The 15,237-nt window shown below is 30.1% G+C and overlaps 1 protein-coding gene across 1 annotated transcript; it reads left to right on the top strand.

Annotated features, from left to right (window-relative positions):
* Positions 1-8,658: 8,658 nt before the first annotated feature.
* Positions 8,659-11,992, top strand: LOC114299307 (disease resistance protein RPM1-like). The gene has a single exon (XM_028244024.2). The coding sequence runs from the start codon at positions 9,027-9,029 to the stop codon at positions 11,817-11,819; it is 2,793 nt and encodes a 930-aa protein (XP_028099825.2). The 5' UTR covers positions 8,659-9,026; the 3' UTR covers positions 11,820-11,992.
* The last annotated feature ends 3,245 nt before the right edge of the window (positions 11,993-15,237 follow it).

Consider the following 15,237-nt stretch of genomic DNA (forward strand, 5'->3'; position numbering starts at 1 on the left):
TTATTTTATTTTTGATTTGTCTTTTTTCATTTGTCATTAACTTTTTGGAGTGATGGACAGCATTTACTGACATTGAAATTGCTACATAAACTAAAAAGTTTTATCATTTTTTGTTTTATATTTACTGATATAACATGTAATAATAAAATTAAAAATGACAAGTTGTATCTATTTCATAATATAATAGTTTCACGTTATCGGTTGAGTAAGAAAAATTAATATAATATTAAATTGAGCCTTATCTATTTCATAACATGATAGTTTCACGTCATCAGTTACGTAAAAAAATTATATAATATATTAATTTATATAATATTTCATTTACTCGTATCTATTTCATAATATAATAGTTTCATGTCATTGGTTGAGTAAGAAAAATTTATATAATATTTCACTTATGAATCTCATAAGAAGGGATTAGGATAAATTACAAACACACTCTCTGAGGTTTACTTAAATTATAAATTACTTTTTGTGATTCTAAAAATTATATTATGTCTTCTAAGGTTTCTAATTTCATAATAAATAGGTTCTTTTATTAAGAAACCATCAAGTTAATTAACAGTTTTTAATAATGTTAAAATTTTATTTCAATTAATAATTTAGATAATTTTATTATTGTATAGGTGAACAGTTAGAAATTTTACTTTTTCAATTAATTTTGTCAAATAAAAAATTCTAACATGGAAGTATTTGTAATTTTCCAAACCACAGGAAATAATTCGTATTTTAAGTAAATCTCAGGAGATGTATTTGTAATTTATCCTTTGATATATATAAATATAAATTCAAATAATATTATTAATTTTGATTTTTTTTTATATATATTTTTTGTAAGGGTTATAAAACAAAAAGAAATGGAAATTGCTATAAGTTAAACAGTAATTAGAGCTTACACATTTAAAATGAAGTTTATGTTAAGAAGAAAAAATAAATAAATTAAAGACAAACCTCAACCTATTCTAAATTGGTAATTGTTTTTTTTAAAATATTAAAGTGAGTCTTTTTATAATTATAGACTATATATTTTCAAAATATGTAGAGCATTTTTTAATTTTTTTTATTTCATAATGTGAACGTTTTAAAATGGAATAGATACGTTTCATTTATAAACTAAATTGACAAATTCATTTTCTAAATCTGTGGATATTATGCTTGTGCGTAGATACTTTTTTTTTTTTTTTTTAATCGTGTGGAGGCCTTTTTCAAAGTAGGCTTTCTAAAAAATAAAAACAATCATGTTAACGAGTGTCTTAATAACATTAGCTAAGAAAATTTAAAAGAAGATTGCTATATGTTATGTATCTTGTCACCATTATCTCATTACTGGGTATATGGGAACATATTATTGCTTTTATTAATTCCTTAATAAGTATATTTGAATCAATCATAAATGTCCATATGAGTGGTGATACAATCTAGTGAAAAAAAGCCAATAATAGATAATCTTTCTCAATTTAAAATAACTGTAAATTCTTTATGACAAATACTTGTTAAGAAAATAGACAACCATAACAAAAGAGTTAATAAATGAATTTAGAGCACTCTTCAATAAAAGGGTAAATTACACTGACGCCCCCTGAGGTTTATATTTATTCCAGTTCTCCCCTCACCTTTTGAAAATTACATCTCCCCCTTTGAGGTTTAAAGTTTTATTACAGATTCCCTCTTCAGTAATTTAATTTTTTTAAATACCAATTTTGTCCTCATTGGGTAAATTACATTGACACTCCTCACATTTTAGAAATTACAATCCTCTCCCTAAGGTTTAAAGTAGCATTACCAATTGTCTCCCTGGTTAGTATAAGTTGAAAAAAAAAATCATTGAAAAAAATTAATTGGAAAAAAAAAATCAATGAAAAAAAAATTAATTGAAAAAAAATTTTGTTAGTAAAATTTTTTAAATTTCTGTTTAAAAACTAACGTCAGCTCATTTTTTGAATTTATGTTTTTTCCTTAAAGTTACAAACTGAGACAACCATTTATAAACAAAAAAAAATAATTATGAAACAAGTTTTTATGATAGTTTTAAAATTTTTTGTAAATATAAATTAAAAACTGAAAACGAAATGATTACCAAACAGTCTTGATGGTAAAAATATCGTAAAATTAATAAATAATTAAATAAGTTACCAACGTAAAAAATGACTTATCAAAAGATTCTTAGGCTATGTATGGTTTGATTTTTAGAATTTTTTTTAAAAATTAAAAATTAATTTGGTTAAGAAATAAAAAATAAAAAAGTAAAAAATATTATGTGTTTGGTGGAACATAGCCTAATGGTTTGATAATTATTTTTTATTTTTTATTTCTTAACCAAATTAATTTTTAATTTTTTTAAAAAAATTCTAAATATCAAACCATACATAGCCTAAAATTCTTTTGATAAGTCATTTTTTACGTTGATAACTTATTTAATTATTTGTTAATTTCACGACATTTTTACCATCAAGCTTGTTTGGTAACCATTTCGTTTTCAGTTTTCAATTTATATTTACAAAAATTTTAAAAACTGTCATAAAAACTTGTTTGGTAATTTTTTTGGTTTATAAAAGGTTGTCTCAGTTTGTAAATTTGAGGAAAAAACGTAAATTTAAAAAATGAGTTTATGTTGGTTTTTAAACATAGATTTAAAAACTTTACTAACAAATTTTTTTTCAAATAATTTTTTTTTCAATGAATTTTTTTTTCAACTAATACTAACCAAGAGGGCAATTGGTAATGCTACTTTAAACCTTAGGGAGGGGATTATAATTTCTAAAATATGAGGGGTGTCAATGTAATTTACCCAATGAGAACAAAATTGGTATTTAAAAAAATTAAATTGCTGAAGGGAGAATCTGTAATGAAACTTTAAACTTCAGGGGTGGAGATGTAATTTTTAAAAAATAAGAAAAAAAACTATAATAAATATAAACCTCAGGAGATGTTAGTGTAATTTACCCTTAATAAAATTATCTTATCACTTTTCAATGGGGCCTTGAGAAATTTTGAGAAAATGGTGTCTTTTTATCATGCGGGGGCTAAAGAGCAAGTTTCCCTCGGTTTGGCTTTAAGCGACTTAAACACAAGAATAAAATTATGGACAAATAATTTTTTATTGACTATTGCCAATGAGAGTAGGGTCCCAAGTAAATGCAACGAAAAGTGTCAGAAATAACTAATAATGAAACAATTAATATATTGGCATTAATGTTGTCTTTGTTGGGAGATTTGTAAAGAAATTTAGAAAAGAAAAAAGAAAAATGTAAATAAAATATGAGTAAAATATATTTACATTTTATTTATTACACATCTTTTTTCTTTCTATTTTCAAATATTTTCTTAAAACTCTCAACCAAACACAATAAACAAAGTCTGAACCAAACACAACAAACAAAGTCTTAAACAACAAACGTCACCACCTGGAGCATTCACACTTGAAACAAAGACTTATAGGGCATCCTACAATGACTTTCACCAAAAAAAACCAAAGACTATGGGACTAAAACAAAGGTTTACGGGACTATCAATAATTCAATAGTATTTCTTGTATTTGTAACGTGCAAACCAAGATTTATGGGACTAAAATAGACTTATGGGACTATCAATAATTCAATATCAAAATCATCACAGTATGGTGGTTGGTTACTTCCTGGAAAGAGTCCTATAGTTGCCATCAAAGAAACAAACAAAAGCAATTTGCCTAATAATTGTTTTCAAATATTATAATTTAAAAAAGAAAAGAAAAGAAAAAGACAGATTTTATAGTGAGCATATACTCTTGCATTGCCATAGATCACTGAAACCTCAGTTGACTTGGAGCATTTCAAATTATCAGTTTTAAAACTTAGTTCACCTCACAATTTCCTCTTAATTATCCCTTCAAACACAATGCCTACTGCTGCAAACAAGACTTTTCCGGGGGACTTATGCCCTCCACACTTGAAGCAAATCTCTCTTCGAATCTTAAAAATATGCAAGGGATTGCCGCTTGCAATTGTAGCAATAAGTAGTGTTTTGGCTACAAAGGACATGAGCAGAATAGACGAATAGTAAATGCTTTATCGCAATATTAGTCCTGAATTAGAGGGCAATGACAACCTATATAGTATGAAAAAAGCAATCTCTCTCAATTACAATGATCTGCCTTATTATCTGAAGATCTGACCTAAAATAAAAAAAAAAATTGAAATATGAAATATGATCTAGCTCTGGAGTATGAAATGAGACCTAATTTGTTAATATGATGGAGTATGTAATATGAAATGCCATGTAGTTTTGGAATATAAAATAGGACCTAATTTATTAATATGATAAATGTAATGAGAAAAATTTGTAAATGAAATTTGTTTGTATAACATTTTTTTAACTTTATTATTTTATTTAGCATTTTCTCCATCCTAAATATTTGTTCATATATTATTGGCCTATTTGGTGCAGCTTATCATAATTTGAAAGTTGATAATCAAAAAATAAAAGTAAAAAATAAATATTTTTTTTAAGCTTTAGATAATTATTATTTTTTTAAGCATATTTAAGCTGTTCTTATCTAATAAGCTGTAAGTATAAATTACATCAAATAGTCTGATATAAACTCCTGAAAAATTTATTTAACATTTTTCTAATAATAGTAATTAATGTCATAACGTGGTGGGCTGTGACAGTGATGATAACATATGTGTAGTGGTTCAAATACTAAATTCAAACAGTAACATTATATTATCTAAGTTAACATAGTGATATTTTACTGTGTTAAATAGTGAAATTTGTCTCTTTTTTTTTTTTTTTTTTCTTTCTTTAGAATTTTATAGCGAACATGTAACAAGTAGATCTAAAAATACTAATTATATCAAAAAGTTCAAATAAAGTCCATATATACATCAAATGTTATGAGATATTAAAGTTGAAAACTAAAAATTGACACTTTTGTGAAGGAATTATAAACTCAGTGTGCATTGCACACTATTAGGGATGACACACACCTCCACCGCATATCATATCGGGGGCATGACACGTTGGGAGGTGGAAGGAGTAGAGTAGAGAATTTGTTTATTTTATAATTTTAAGAATGAGAATACTAATAAAATTTATTCATAATATGATATATTATGAATAATAATTTATAAATTATAAGAATTTTAAAAGGTAAGATAAGGATAAATAAATAAAAATAAATGTTAAATATAATATTTTAATATTTCGACACGAAAATTTTATGACCAAAGCCTTGGAGTGATGTGTGCCAAGATGGGGGCTAAATGTGAACTCTCTTTTTATGATTCAAACGGTGTAGTGTGTAAAGAAGATGATTCACAAAGAAAAAAAAATCAAATTAATTAATCACATTACATTTAACTTAAAACAATATATAATTTATTTTTAAAACAACATATTTTCTTTCGTTCTTTAAATTAGTTAGTCAATGACACTATTTGGTTTATCACTCCTTTTAACTTTCATCCTACTTTTTTCTCACCACTATCCCGCCCTTTTATATTCACTTTTTCAGTGGATAGGTATGGCATGCGACAATGCTACGTAACTCAAATTTTGTGACTCAAAAGTGGCTTAAATGGCCAAAATGACATCGTTTTGAGTACAGAACAACATAAAAATGGCCAAAACGACGTCGTTTTGGCCATTTGAGCCACTTTTGAGCCACAAAATTTGAGCTACGAGACATTTTCCGTATGGCATGGGTCCAGCTTTTTTCTTACGTGTGAAGTTTATTTCGATGAAGTTTCAAGTAGGTTTGGTCTCGTTTGAGAATAGATTAATTTAATATTTTTTTGACTATTTAGTTAAAATATAAGTTAAAAAAAATTAGTATGTTTAGAATGATTTTTTAGCTTTTTACGAAAAGATGTGTAAAAAGTAGAGAGAAAAGAGAATCTTTGACTTTTTGGTATGAGTTGTTGGCTTTTTGGCTAGTAACTTTTTGACTTTTTGGCCAAACGATGCCTAAATAAGTCAAAAAGCCAACAACTCATAGCAAAAAGTCAAAGATTCTTTTTTCTCTCTATTTTTTGCATATCTTTTCGTAAAAAGCTAAAAAGTCATCCCAAACGTACTAGTTTTTTTAGCTCATATTTTAATCAAATAGCCAAAAAGTTACTATTAACATGTTCCCAAACGAGGCCTTAGTAACTTTTTGACTTTTTTGTTAAAAATGAGAGTTTCCAAACGAGGCCTTAGTTTGGCATGAGGGTTTGAGTTGGGTTGAGATTATTTTAGTTATAAAAAAATAAAATAATTTTTTTAATTTAATAAGATACAATGTTACATACAAATCATAATTATTTTATTTTTTCTCTTGTAAAAGTTAAAAAAGTCAAAAAATTCAGACAAAATGAGACTTCTTAATCTCAAATTAAAATAGTCAAAAAATTAAAAGATCAAAAGACAAACTCACATCCTAAATGAAGACTATCTAGACCGACTTAAAATAGTCTCTCATGAATCACAAAACAAGAGGAAATTTGTTTTTTTTTTTTAAAAAATTTTTGGAGTTGGATTTTTCTCAGGATTAAAGGGAGTCGTTCAGGTCCGCAAGATTTATTACCTCTTATTTTAATTATTCGAATTCTTTATTTTAAAGACCCTTTATATATATTATTTTTAAAAAATATTAAGTGAATTCAATAATTATAAAATTTTAATTTTATCATATTTGTCACTAAATATTATTAAATTTATTAGTTTTTGCAACATTTAGTGTGATTGGTTTCAGTTTTTTGGAAATTGAATTTTTTATTTTTCAATTTTTTTTTTGTTTTTAGTGAATATTTTTAAAATTTTAAGCAATTTTTTTAGTTTTTTAGATGCACCTTACTTAGATGTATTTAGATAGTAAAATATTTGTAGAAAATATTTAAAAATTAATAAATATACAAAAATACGAAAATGTACTGAATTTTCATTTTTTTTAAAATTTTTTGGTATTTAGTGAATTTGTTAAAGATTTTTTTCATAAATATTATACTCTTTAAGTGTAGGGAAAATTGGTTTAAGGTCTCTCTCCCACTTTTCGTAATGGAAGAGATCCACAAAATTATTTTTTGATGTCTAAAGTCCCTAAACATATATCAGAGAAATTTGACTGGGTTTGATCCTCTTCCTCAAAACCTCATTGCCCGATTCTTCTCTCTCTAGCAGAACCTCCCAATCTCTTTCTCTTTTTTTTTTTTTTTTTTTTCTCTGCACTTTCTAGATCTCTCAACCTGATTTCATGGATCTATAAACCCACCCACCTGCATTGTTGTCTTTCGTCTAGGTTTACGAGCCACATGCTTCGTTCGCCATTCTCGCTCTTTCGAAGCCATGCAATTGCTTGCTTCGAGCAAAGAAGCTGATTATCAACTCCGCCGCTGCTGCCAGCAGGAGCTACATCGGAACCCTAGAATCGGGCAATGAGGTTGGGAATGCTCTTCTTCTCAAACTTGATGAACTCCCGGAATCTTACTCGATCAAGAAGAATGTTACTGAAGCCACTAAAATGTCGAGCAATTGTGTTCTAGTGTTGGATCTATGCGTGAAGTGTAACAATCACATTTAGATATTTTGAATCTCCAGAATTCCGAAGTCTAGAGAAATTTTCAGAATTTCTCTGAACCAATTTTCTCTGGATTTAATTTCTTAGATATAGCAAGAGATGATGTTAAATTTGTGGATCTTACTTGTCCATCATCAGTACAATTGGTGCCTTCTGCCAAGAAGCATTCACAGACATCTTTTATCAGCTTCACCACATAGAAACCAAGTTCACTAATTCTATATGTTTTATATATTTCTCCTTCACCAATTTCAAAATTGCATCTAAACTTGGAATATGAAAACCAGATTGCTGAGAAGAGTTACAGATCAGAGAAATTTTCATATCATAAACTAAACAAATAAATAACAAAAGGAAAAAATAAAATGAATAATTTGATTTTTTTAAAAGTATACACACAAACTGGTTCTTATGAAGCAAGAAAGTGAGTTGAGGTAGGGGAATTCTTATGTTCAAAAAAACAAAGGGCAGAGAAATTTACAGTGGGAAGTTTAGGGAAGTCCAGAATTTTTCTGGACCAATTTTCTCTGACTTGAATTTTCTCTGGACCAGTTTTCTCTGGATTGATGTTGAGGGACCTTAGACATCATAAAAATATTTGATGTCCTTTCTACTATAAAATCATAATATCAAGGACCTTAAAAAAAATACCACTGTATTTATGTTAGTTGTATCTAAAAATTAAAAAAATTGTTTAAAATATTAAAAAATTTAGTGAAAACAAAAAATACGAAAAACAAAAAAATAAAAAATAATATTTGTTGAAAAATAAATTCTAAAAATTGAAACCAAACAGAGTGATTGCTTTAAAGACTTACATGAATCCCATTAGAAGAAGAGAGAATAGAAATTAAAAGTATTCTGTCTCAACTTTTCAATATTTAGTTCTTTTAATTTATTTAAGTTATTTTAATTTCATAAATTATATATCGACACAAATTATGAAAAAGGAAAAAATTATAAATGACACTCATAAATTACACCAAACGAAACCAAGGAACCGCTTAAGCCAAACATCATCTCATGGAACATTCACATTCCAAACAAAGACTAAAGCATCTTGCTGTGGATTCCACCAAAAACGACAAAGGTTACGCGCAAACGAAGACTTTAGGAATCGAAGGGTGTCTCGAAGGTGTGTTACCTCTGAACTTATAATAAGTCTCATTATAATATTTATTTTTTGATATATAATATATAATTTACCTATTAAAAAAAACTTTAGGGCTATCAATATTATCACAACAGAACAGTGGTTACTTCCTAGAAAGAGTGCTGAAGGTGCCATCAAAGTTTCAAATAGAAAAAAAACAGATTTCACAGCTACCATAAATTTACTCCTGTATTGCCACACATATCACTCAAACCTCAGTTGAATTTTTGAGCATTACAAATTCCTGGTTTTGAAACTCAATTCAGATCACCATTTCCTCCTAATTATCCCCACAAACACAAAGCCTACTACTGCTAACAAACACACACAAAACAGAAAATGGCTGAAACTGCAGTGATCCATCTTCTAGCCAATCTTGCACCCTTCCTTCAGGGAGAGGTGAATTTGTTGAGTGGAGTTCGGGAAGCAATGGAAGACATCAGAGATGAATTCGAGCGCATGTCGGCTTTCCTCATAGTTGCTGATGCTACGGAAGAAAGGGACCCCGAACTGAAAGTTTGGGTCAAACAAGTCCGAGATGCTGCTTATGACACTGAATATGTTCTTGACAAATTCAAGCTTCACCTTGCACAACATCACGGCGATGGATTCGGTGGTTTCCTTCGTAAGTCTTTCTACTTTCCCAAGACTTTAAAAGCTCGCCACCAAATTTCTTCTGAAATACAAAGAATCAAGTCCAGGGTCATCAATATTTCCGAGGGACATAAAAGATACCGTGATAAATATGGCATACTAGAGCAAGGCTCAAGGTCCAATGTTGTTAACAATTCATGGTATGATTATCGTGGCGATGCACTTCTACTCGAAGAAGCAAAGCTAGTGGGCATCGAAAAGCCCAAAAGTCAACTGATGGAGTGGCTAGTCGAGGGAGATTCTGGGTTGAAAGCGGTTTCTGTGGTGGGAATGGGGGGCTTAGGCAAAACCACCCTGGTTAAAAAAGTCTATGATGATGCAACGGTGAAGAAACATTTTGACAGCCATGCTTGGCTCACTGTTTCCGAGTCATTCAGGGCTGAGGATCTCCTGAAGGGCATGATTCAACAACTCTTTAAAGAAATCATGCAACCAGTCCCTGTCGGAGTCGAAACTATGAGCATCGATGGGTTGAAATATCTGGTTAATAATTTTCTGCAACAAAAGAGGTACGTGGTTGTTTTCGATGATGTTTGGAATGTTAAAGATTGGGAGGCTATCAGATACATGCTACCTGATAAAAATTGTGGTAGCCGTGTCATTCTCACAACTCGTTTCACCGATATAGCTTCTACCTGTTGCGAAGAAACTGATGGCGATGTTTATCCCTTGACGCCGTTGTCTGAAGAGGAGTCTTGGATGCTGTTTTGCAACAAGACTTTTCGGGGGAACTTATGCCCTCCAAACTTGAAGCAAATTTCTCTTAAAATCTTAAAAAGATGCCAGGGATTGCCCCTTGCAATTGTAGCGATAAGTGGTGTTTTGGCTACAAAGGACAGGAGCATAATAGACGAATGGGAAATGCTTTATTGCAGCCTTGGTGCTGAATTAGAGGGCAATGACAAACTAGAGAGTCTGAAAAAAGCGCTCTCTCTCAGTTATAATGATCTGCCTCATTATTTGAAGATTTGTTTCTTGTACTTGAGCATTATCCCGGAGGATCATCGGATATTGTGCAGAACAGTAATTCGACTTTGGACAGCAGAAGGATTTGTGAATGCTATTGAGGGGAAGACAATAGAAGAGGTTGCAAATGGCTACCTCAATGAGCTATTCAATAGGAGCTTGATTCAAGTGGCAGAGAGAGATCCAGATGGAAGCCCTTCTTATTTCTACATTCACGACCTGATGCGTGAAATGATTGTTTCAAAGGCGAGAGGGCAAAACATTGTAACAACAATTTGTAGACAGGGCTCAAGGAGGCCGGAGAAGGTCCGCCGCCTATTGATCCGAAGCACCTTGGATAATGTGGAATATAGCGAGCGTTCTTCTCGACTTCGTTCTCTGTTTGTGTGGGGGCCGATGGATTCATTGCCTAATGCATCCTTGCGTGAGTTGTTTAGACATGGTTCGAGGCTGCTAAATGTGTTAGATTTGTCAGGTATTCCATTAGATACTATACCGAATGAAGTTTTTAAACTGATCCATCTCAGGTACCTTGGCTTGACGAATACAAAAGTGAAGATGGTCCCAAAGTTGATTGGGAAGCTTGAGAACTTGGAGACCTTAGATCTAGGAAGTACCTATGTGACTGAGTTGCCTGATGAAATCCTACACCTTCAGAAATTGCGCAATCTCATATCATTTCATTGTAAACCAATAACCGCTAATTTGAAACTTGGAGATCTTTGTGGCTTCAAATCTCCATCTCAGATAGGAAGGTTGCAATATCTACAAGTGCTGACGTTGATAGAGGCAGACCAAAACAGTGAAGGTGGGATTAGTATAGCGAAAGAGCTGGGGAGGCTAACCCAACTAAGGGAGTTATCCATTGGGAATTTAAGAAGAGAAGATGGGGTGATTTTGTGCTCTTCCATTGAGAAGCTCAGCAATCTTCGCAAATTATGTGTAATGTCAACAAAAGAGGATGAGATCCTTGATCTGCAATCTCTGTCTCCAGTTCCTCGATTTCTTCAAGAGTTATACTTGGATGGACGTTTGGAGAAGTTTCCGCGCTGGATACCTTCTCTCCGTGGCCTTTTCGTTTTAACTTTAGGGTGGAGCAAGTTAAGGGATGATCCTTTGCAATCCCTTCAAGAATTACCCAATTTGGCTAAGCTTGTATTTGAACAGACATGCGAAGGTGAGGTATTGTGTTTCAAGGCAGGAGGGTTTCAGAGGCTTAAACGTTTACGCCTTTCTAACTTAAAAGGATTGAGATGGGTGAGAGTGGAGGAGGGAGCAATGCCCCACCTTGAAGCTCTAATTATCCGTGGGAGTGAATTGATGGAGGAGGTCCCCTCAGGCATCCAACATCTAACCCACGTCCAAACGTTTGAGCTTGGTGATATGTCTGAGAAATTGATTTCTAAGTTAAATCGAGAAGTACAAGATGAGAATTATAGAAAAATAGCGCACATTCCTGAAGTTATATATTGGTACTGGGAACATGGTCAATGGAAAGTAAAGTTTCTATGAAGAGAGAGGAAGGGGAGGAGAAGAGCTCTCTCTAGATTGGATCAGTATTATAGTAAATAACCTTTTTTTTCTCCCTTTTCTTCATTTTTTTACATATTCTAAAGATGATTTATTTTCTTCTCGATGTAGATGATAATTGGTCACATTAATTGATTGCACTTTATTTTTACTTAGCTTCCATTTGATTTTAAGAATTTTTTTTAAGGTAGACATTCAAAAATTTAAATTTTATAAATCTATTAATTTAGACTTTTCAAATCACACACAAAAAAAAAAAAATAAAAAAATTTAACTAACTGATATAATTGTTTCAAAAATTAAAATGTGGATACAGAAATTTTAATATAAATATATTTTGTATTTATCACTAGTATGATAATTGTAGAGTCTATTTTTTTTTTTTTTTTTTGTAAAGTCTATTTTTTTTTAATAGTTAATTTGTGCAGTAAGTTATAAAATAAAATTTTGATTGCTCAATGCATTGGGAACAAAGATAGGCATAAGATTTGAGATAAGAAATAAAATACATATAATGAAAAAAAGGATTAATTACAGTTTTCACCTCTCTATAGTTTAATCCAAATTTTACTTTAGTCTTTATAATTTTAATTTGAATAATTTAGTTTCTATACTTTAAGTCTAGTTTCAATTTGGTTCTTCTATCTATATTTTTGTTAATTGCGTCTATGTGTATACTTTAAAAAATTGACAAGTGTATAAAAATTGTTACTTTTAACATTCAATTTAGACAAAAAATCCAAATTGAAACCTTAGAAAATTAACAAGTGTCTAAAATTTTTAATTTATTTTGTCTACGTGTATACCTTAACAAATTAATAAGTGTCTCAAAATTGTTATTTTAAACTCCAATTTAGACGGAAGAACCAAAGCAAATCCTTAAAAAATTGACAAATGTTCCAAAATTATTAATTTCAACCTCCAATTTCGATGAAAGAATCAAATTTAAACTAAACTTAAAGTGTATAGACCAAATTGTGCAAATTAAAATTATAGGTATTAAAGTAAAATTTAAGTCAAATTACAAAGGTGAAAAGTGTAATTAACCCTATATTTTATATTGAATTATTGTCAAAAAATTTATATATACTAGGGAGAATAAACAAAAATATGTATATATAAACTTAAACTATACATATATATTAGGATAAATTACACTTTGCCCTTTTATGTTTAATCATTTTCTTACTTTAGCCCTTAAAGTTTGATTTTTCCCACATTGGCCCTTCATATTTCAAATTTTTCTCAATTTACTCCTAAAACTAATTTCTGTTCAAAACTAGATAGAAAATGTTATGTTAACTGCCACATAATATAAAAAAAAAAATATTATTATATGAATATTTGAATATTGCTGCTATTAGCACCTACCTAATTTCTTTAGACCCCCTAATTCCTACTTTTTTTTATTTATTACAATTATACCCTGAAGTAAAATTACATTAAATGGCAACTTTTAATGAAATACCTACCTACCAAATGAAAACAATTAGAATGACACTCTACAATATTGTACACCCACCTCCATCCTCATCTATACATATTCCTTACCAACCTAAACCCTAACCGTATTCTTCTTCATTACCATCCTAAACCCATGTATTCATTTTCAATGAAAAACATTTGAAACCACCAAATTAATTAACGTTTTGTTCGGTAGTTTCAAATGTGTTCGGTGTTTTAAATCAGTCAACATTGCAAATAATCCTATTATAGACTCTAAGTTTCTACATTTGTGATCGTTTTCACCATTCGTTGATACTTACAAAGCAATGGAGGATGATGACAATAACTCTGATGAGATTGGCGTTGCATTGGTAAGTTTATCTATCTCGCATTTATGATTCTGGGTCATTTTTGATTCAGTACTGGTTTGCCAACTGTTAAGGTTCTGTTAGTAATACAGTGCTGAATAAAAACATTTAGTTCAATAATACAGTACTGAACATAAACATTCTTGTGGGCATTGAAATGCCGAACGGTTCCACTTTGTATGATTTTTCTCCTATTTCTATTTTTTCTGAGGATTTTTCCCTCTAAAACCCCTTGTATCGAGGGTTTTACCCTGAAAAAAAAAATGTGATGAAGAGTTGGTGGTTAGCTGAGAGAAGAAGAAAGAGACCATCAAAGAGATTTCCGACTGAGATATCGTCGTTCATGGTGACAAGGAAAAAGAGACCATTGTTTATGAGAGATGGAGAAAAGAGGGACAGTCGATTTGTCTTTCAATCGTTTATTGTTCTCAATCATTCATAGCTGAGAGAAGAAGAAGAGATGGTATGCAAAATTAGGTGGGTGTGCACTTGGGTGTGATGATATTATGAATATGGGTAAAATTAGTATTAAGTGGAGTGTTCAAAGAAATCTTTAAAATTTAGGATTTAGGATAGGATTCAAAAAAATGAAAGGTCCAAAGAAATTAGATAGGTATTAATAACAACCCTCTATTTGAATTTGTGTTAGAGCTAAATTATCTATAATAAAATCTATATAATAAAGTAAGATGGTTTTTGAATTTGTCCTACACACATTTGTCCTACTAGGACATTTGGACGGCTGAGATCTATTCAAATTATAAAACAACGGCTGAGATATATTTTCAAAAAAATATCCTATATGTACATTTCCTATTTTCCCGCTTCTCTCTCTTACTTTTTCCTTTTCTCACCTATCCTTCTATAATCCTATGATCTCACCTTCCTCTCTCTTTTTATTTTTTTTATTTTCTCCTATTTTTATTTTTCTCTCAATTTGTTTATTTTTTTTTTCATTTTCTCCTGTTTGTTCACTTATTTTTTTTCATATTATATGGAAAAGTCTACGATCCCAGAATTAGGAGCCAGATTTTACGGTGTGTAGTAGAGATTAAATTAATGAATTTTATAGTTCACAAATTAAATGAATTTGAACAATTAATTATTATAGTTAAATATATTGAATGGCTGATAGATTTCGTAAATTTAGATCTCATGCGACGCCCCACATTTTTTTTTGAAACGTCATAAGATTTAAATAATGATAACTTGCTAGATAAAGTTTTAACTACTAATTAGGAACTTTTAAGTTCTTACATAGTCAAAGTCCAACGACAAAATAAAACTACAAGTTCACACATAACGTCACAACATAGTTAAATCCTAATACAAGGGATAACAGGATTTTATTTTGATAAAATCTTGACTCTAAGTCAGCCAAGGTTCGATATTGGCAGCAGCTCCAATTTCAGCCTCAGTCCTTTCTTCGACATAATCTGGCATGAAACGACAGGGCAACAAAATATATGCCATGAGTTTTGCAACACAGTAAGAAAACGTAACCAACCTACCATTCTTTTTAAGAGAAAAATAATAATATTCTAAACATGAGATAACAATATAATTATACACAGAATTTAAAACCA

Source organism: Camellia sinensis, chromosome 13 (genome assembly GCF_055761805.1).
Source record: "Camellia sinensis isolate YWXY chromosome 13, ASM5576180v1, whole genome shotgun sequence".
In the NCBI taxonomy this organism is placed as follows: Eukaryota; Viridiplantae; Streptophyta; class Magnoliopsida; order Ericales; family Theaceae; genus Camellia; species Camellia sinensis.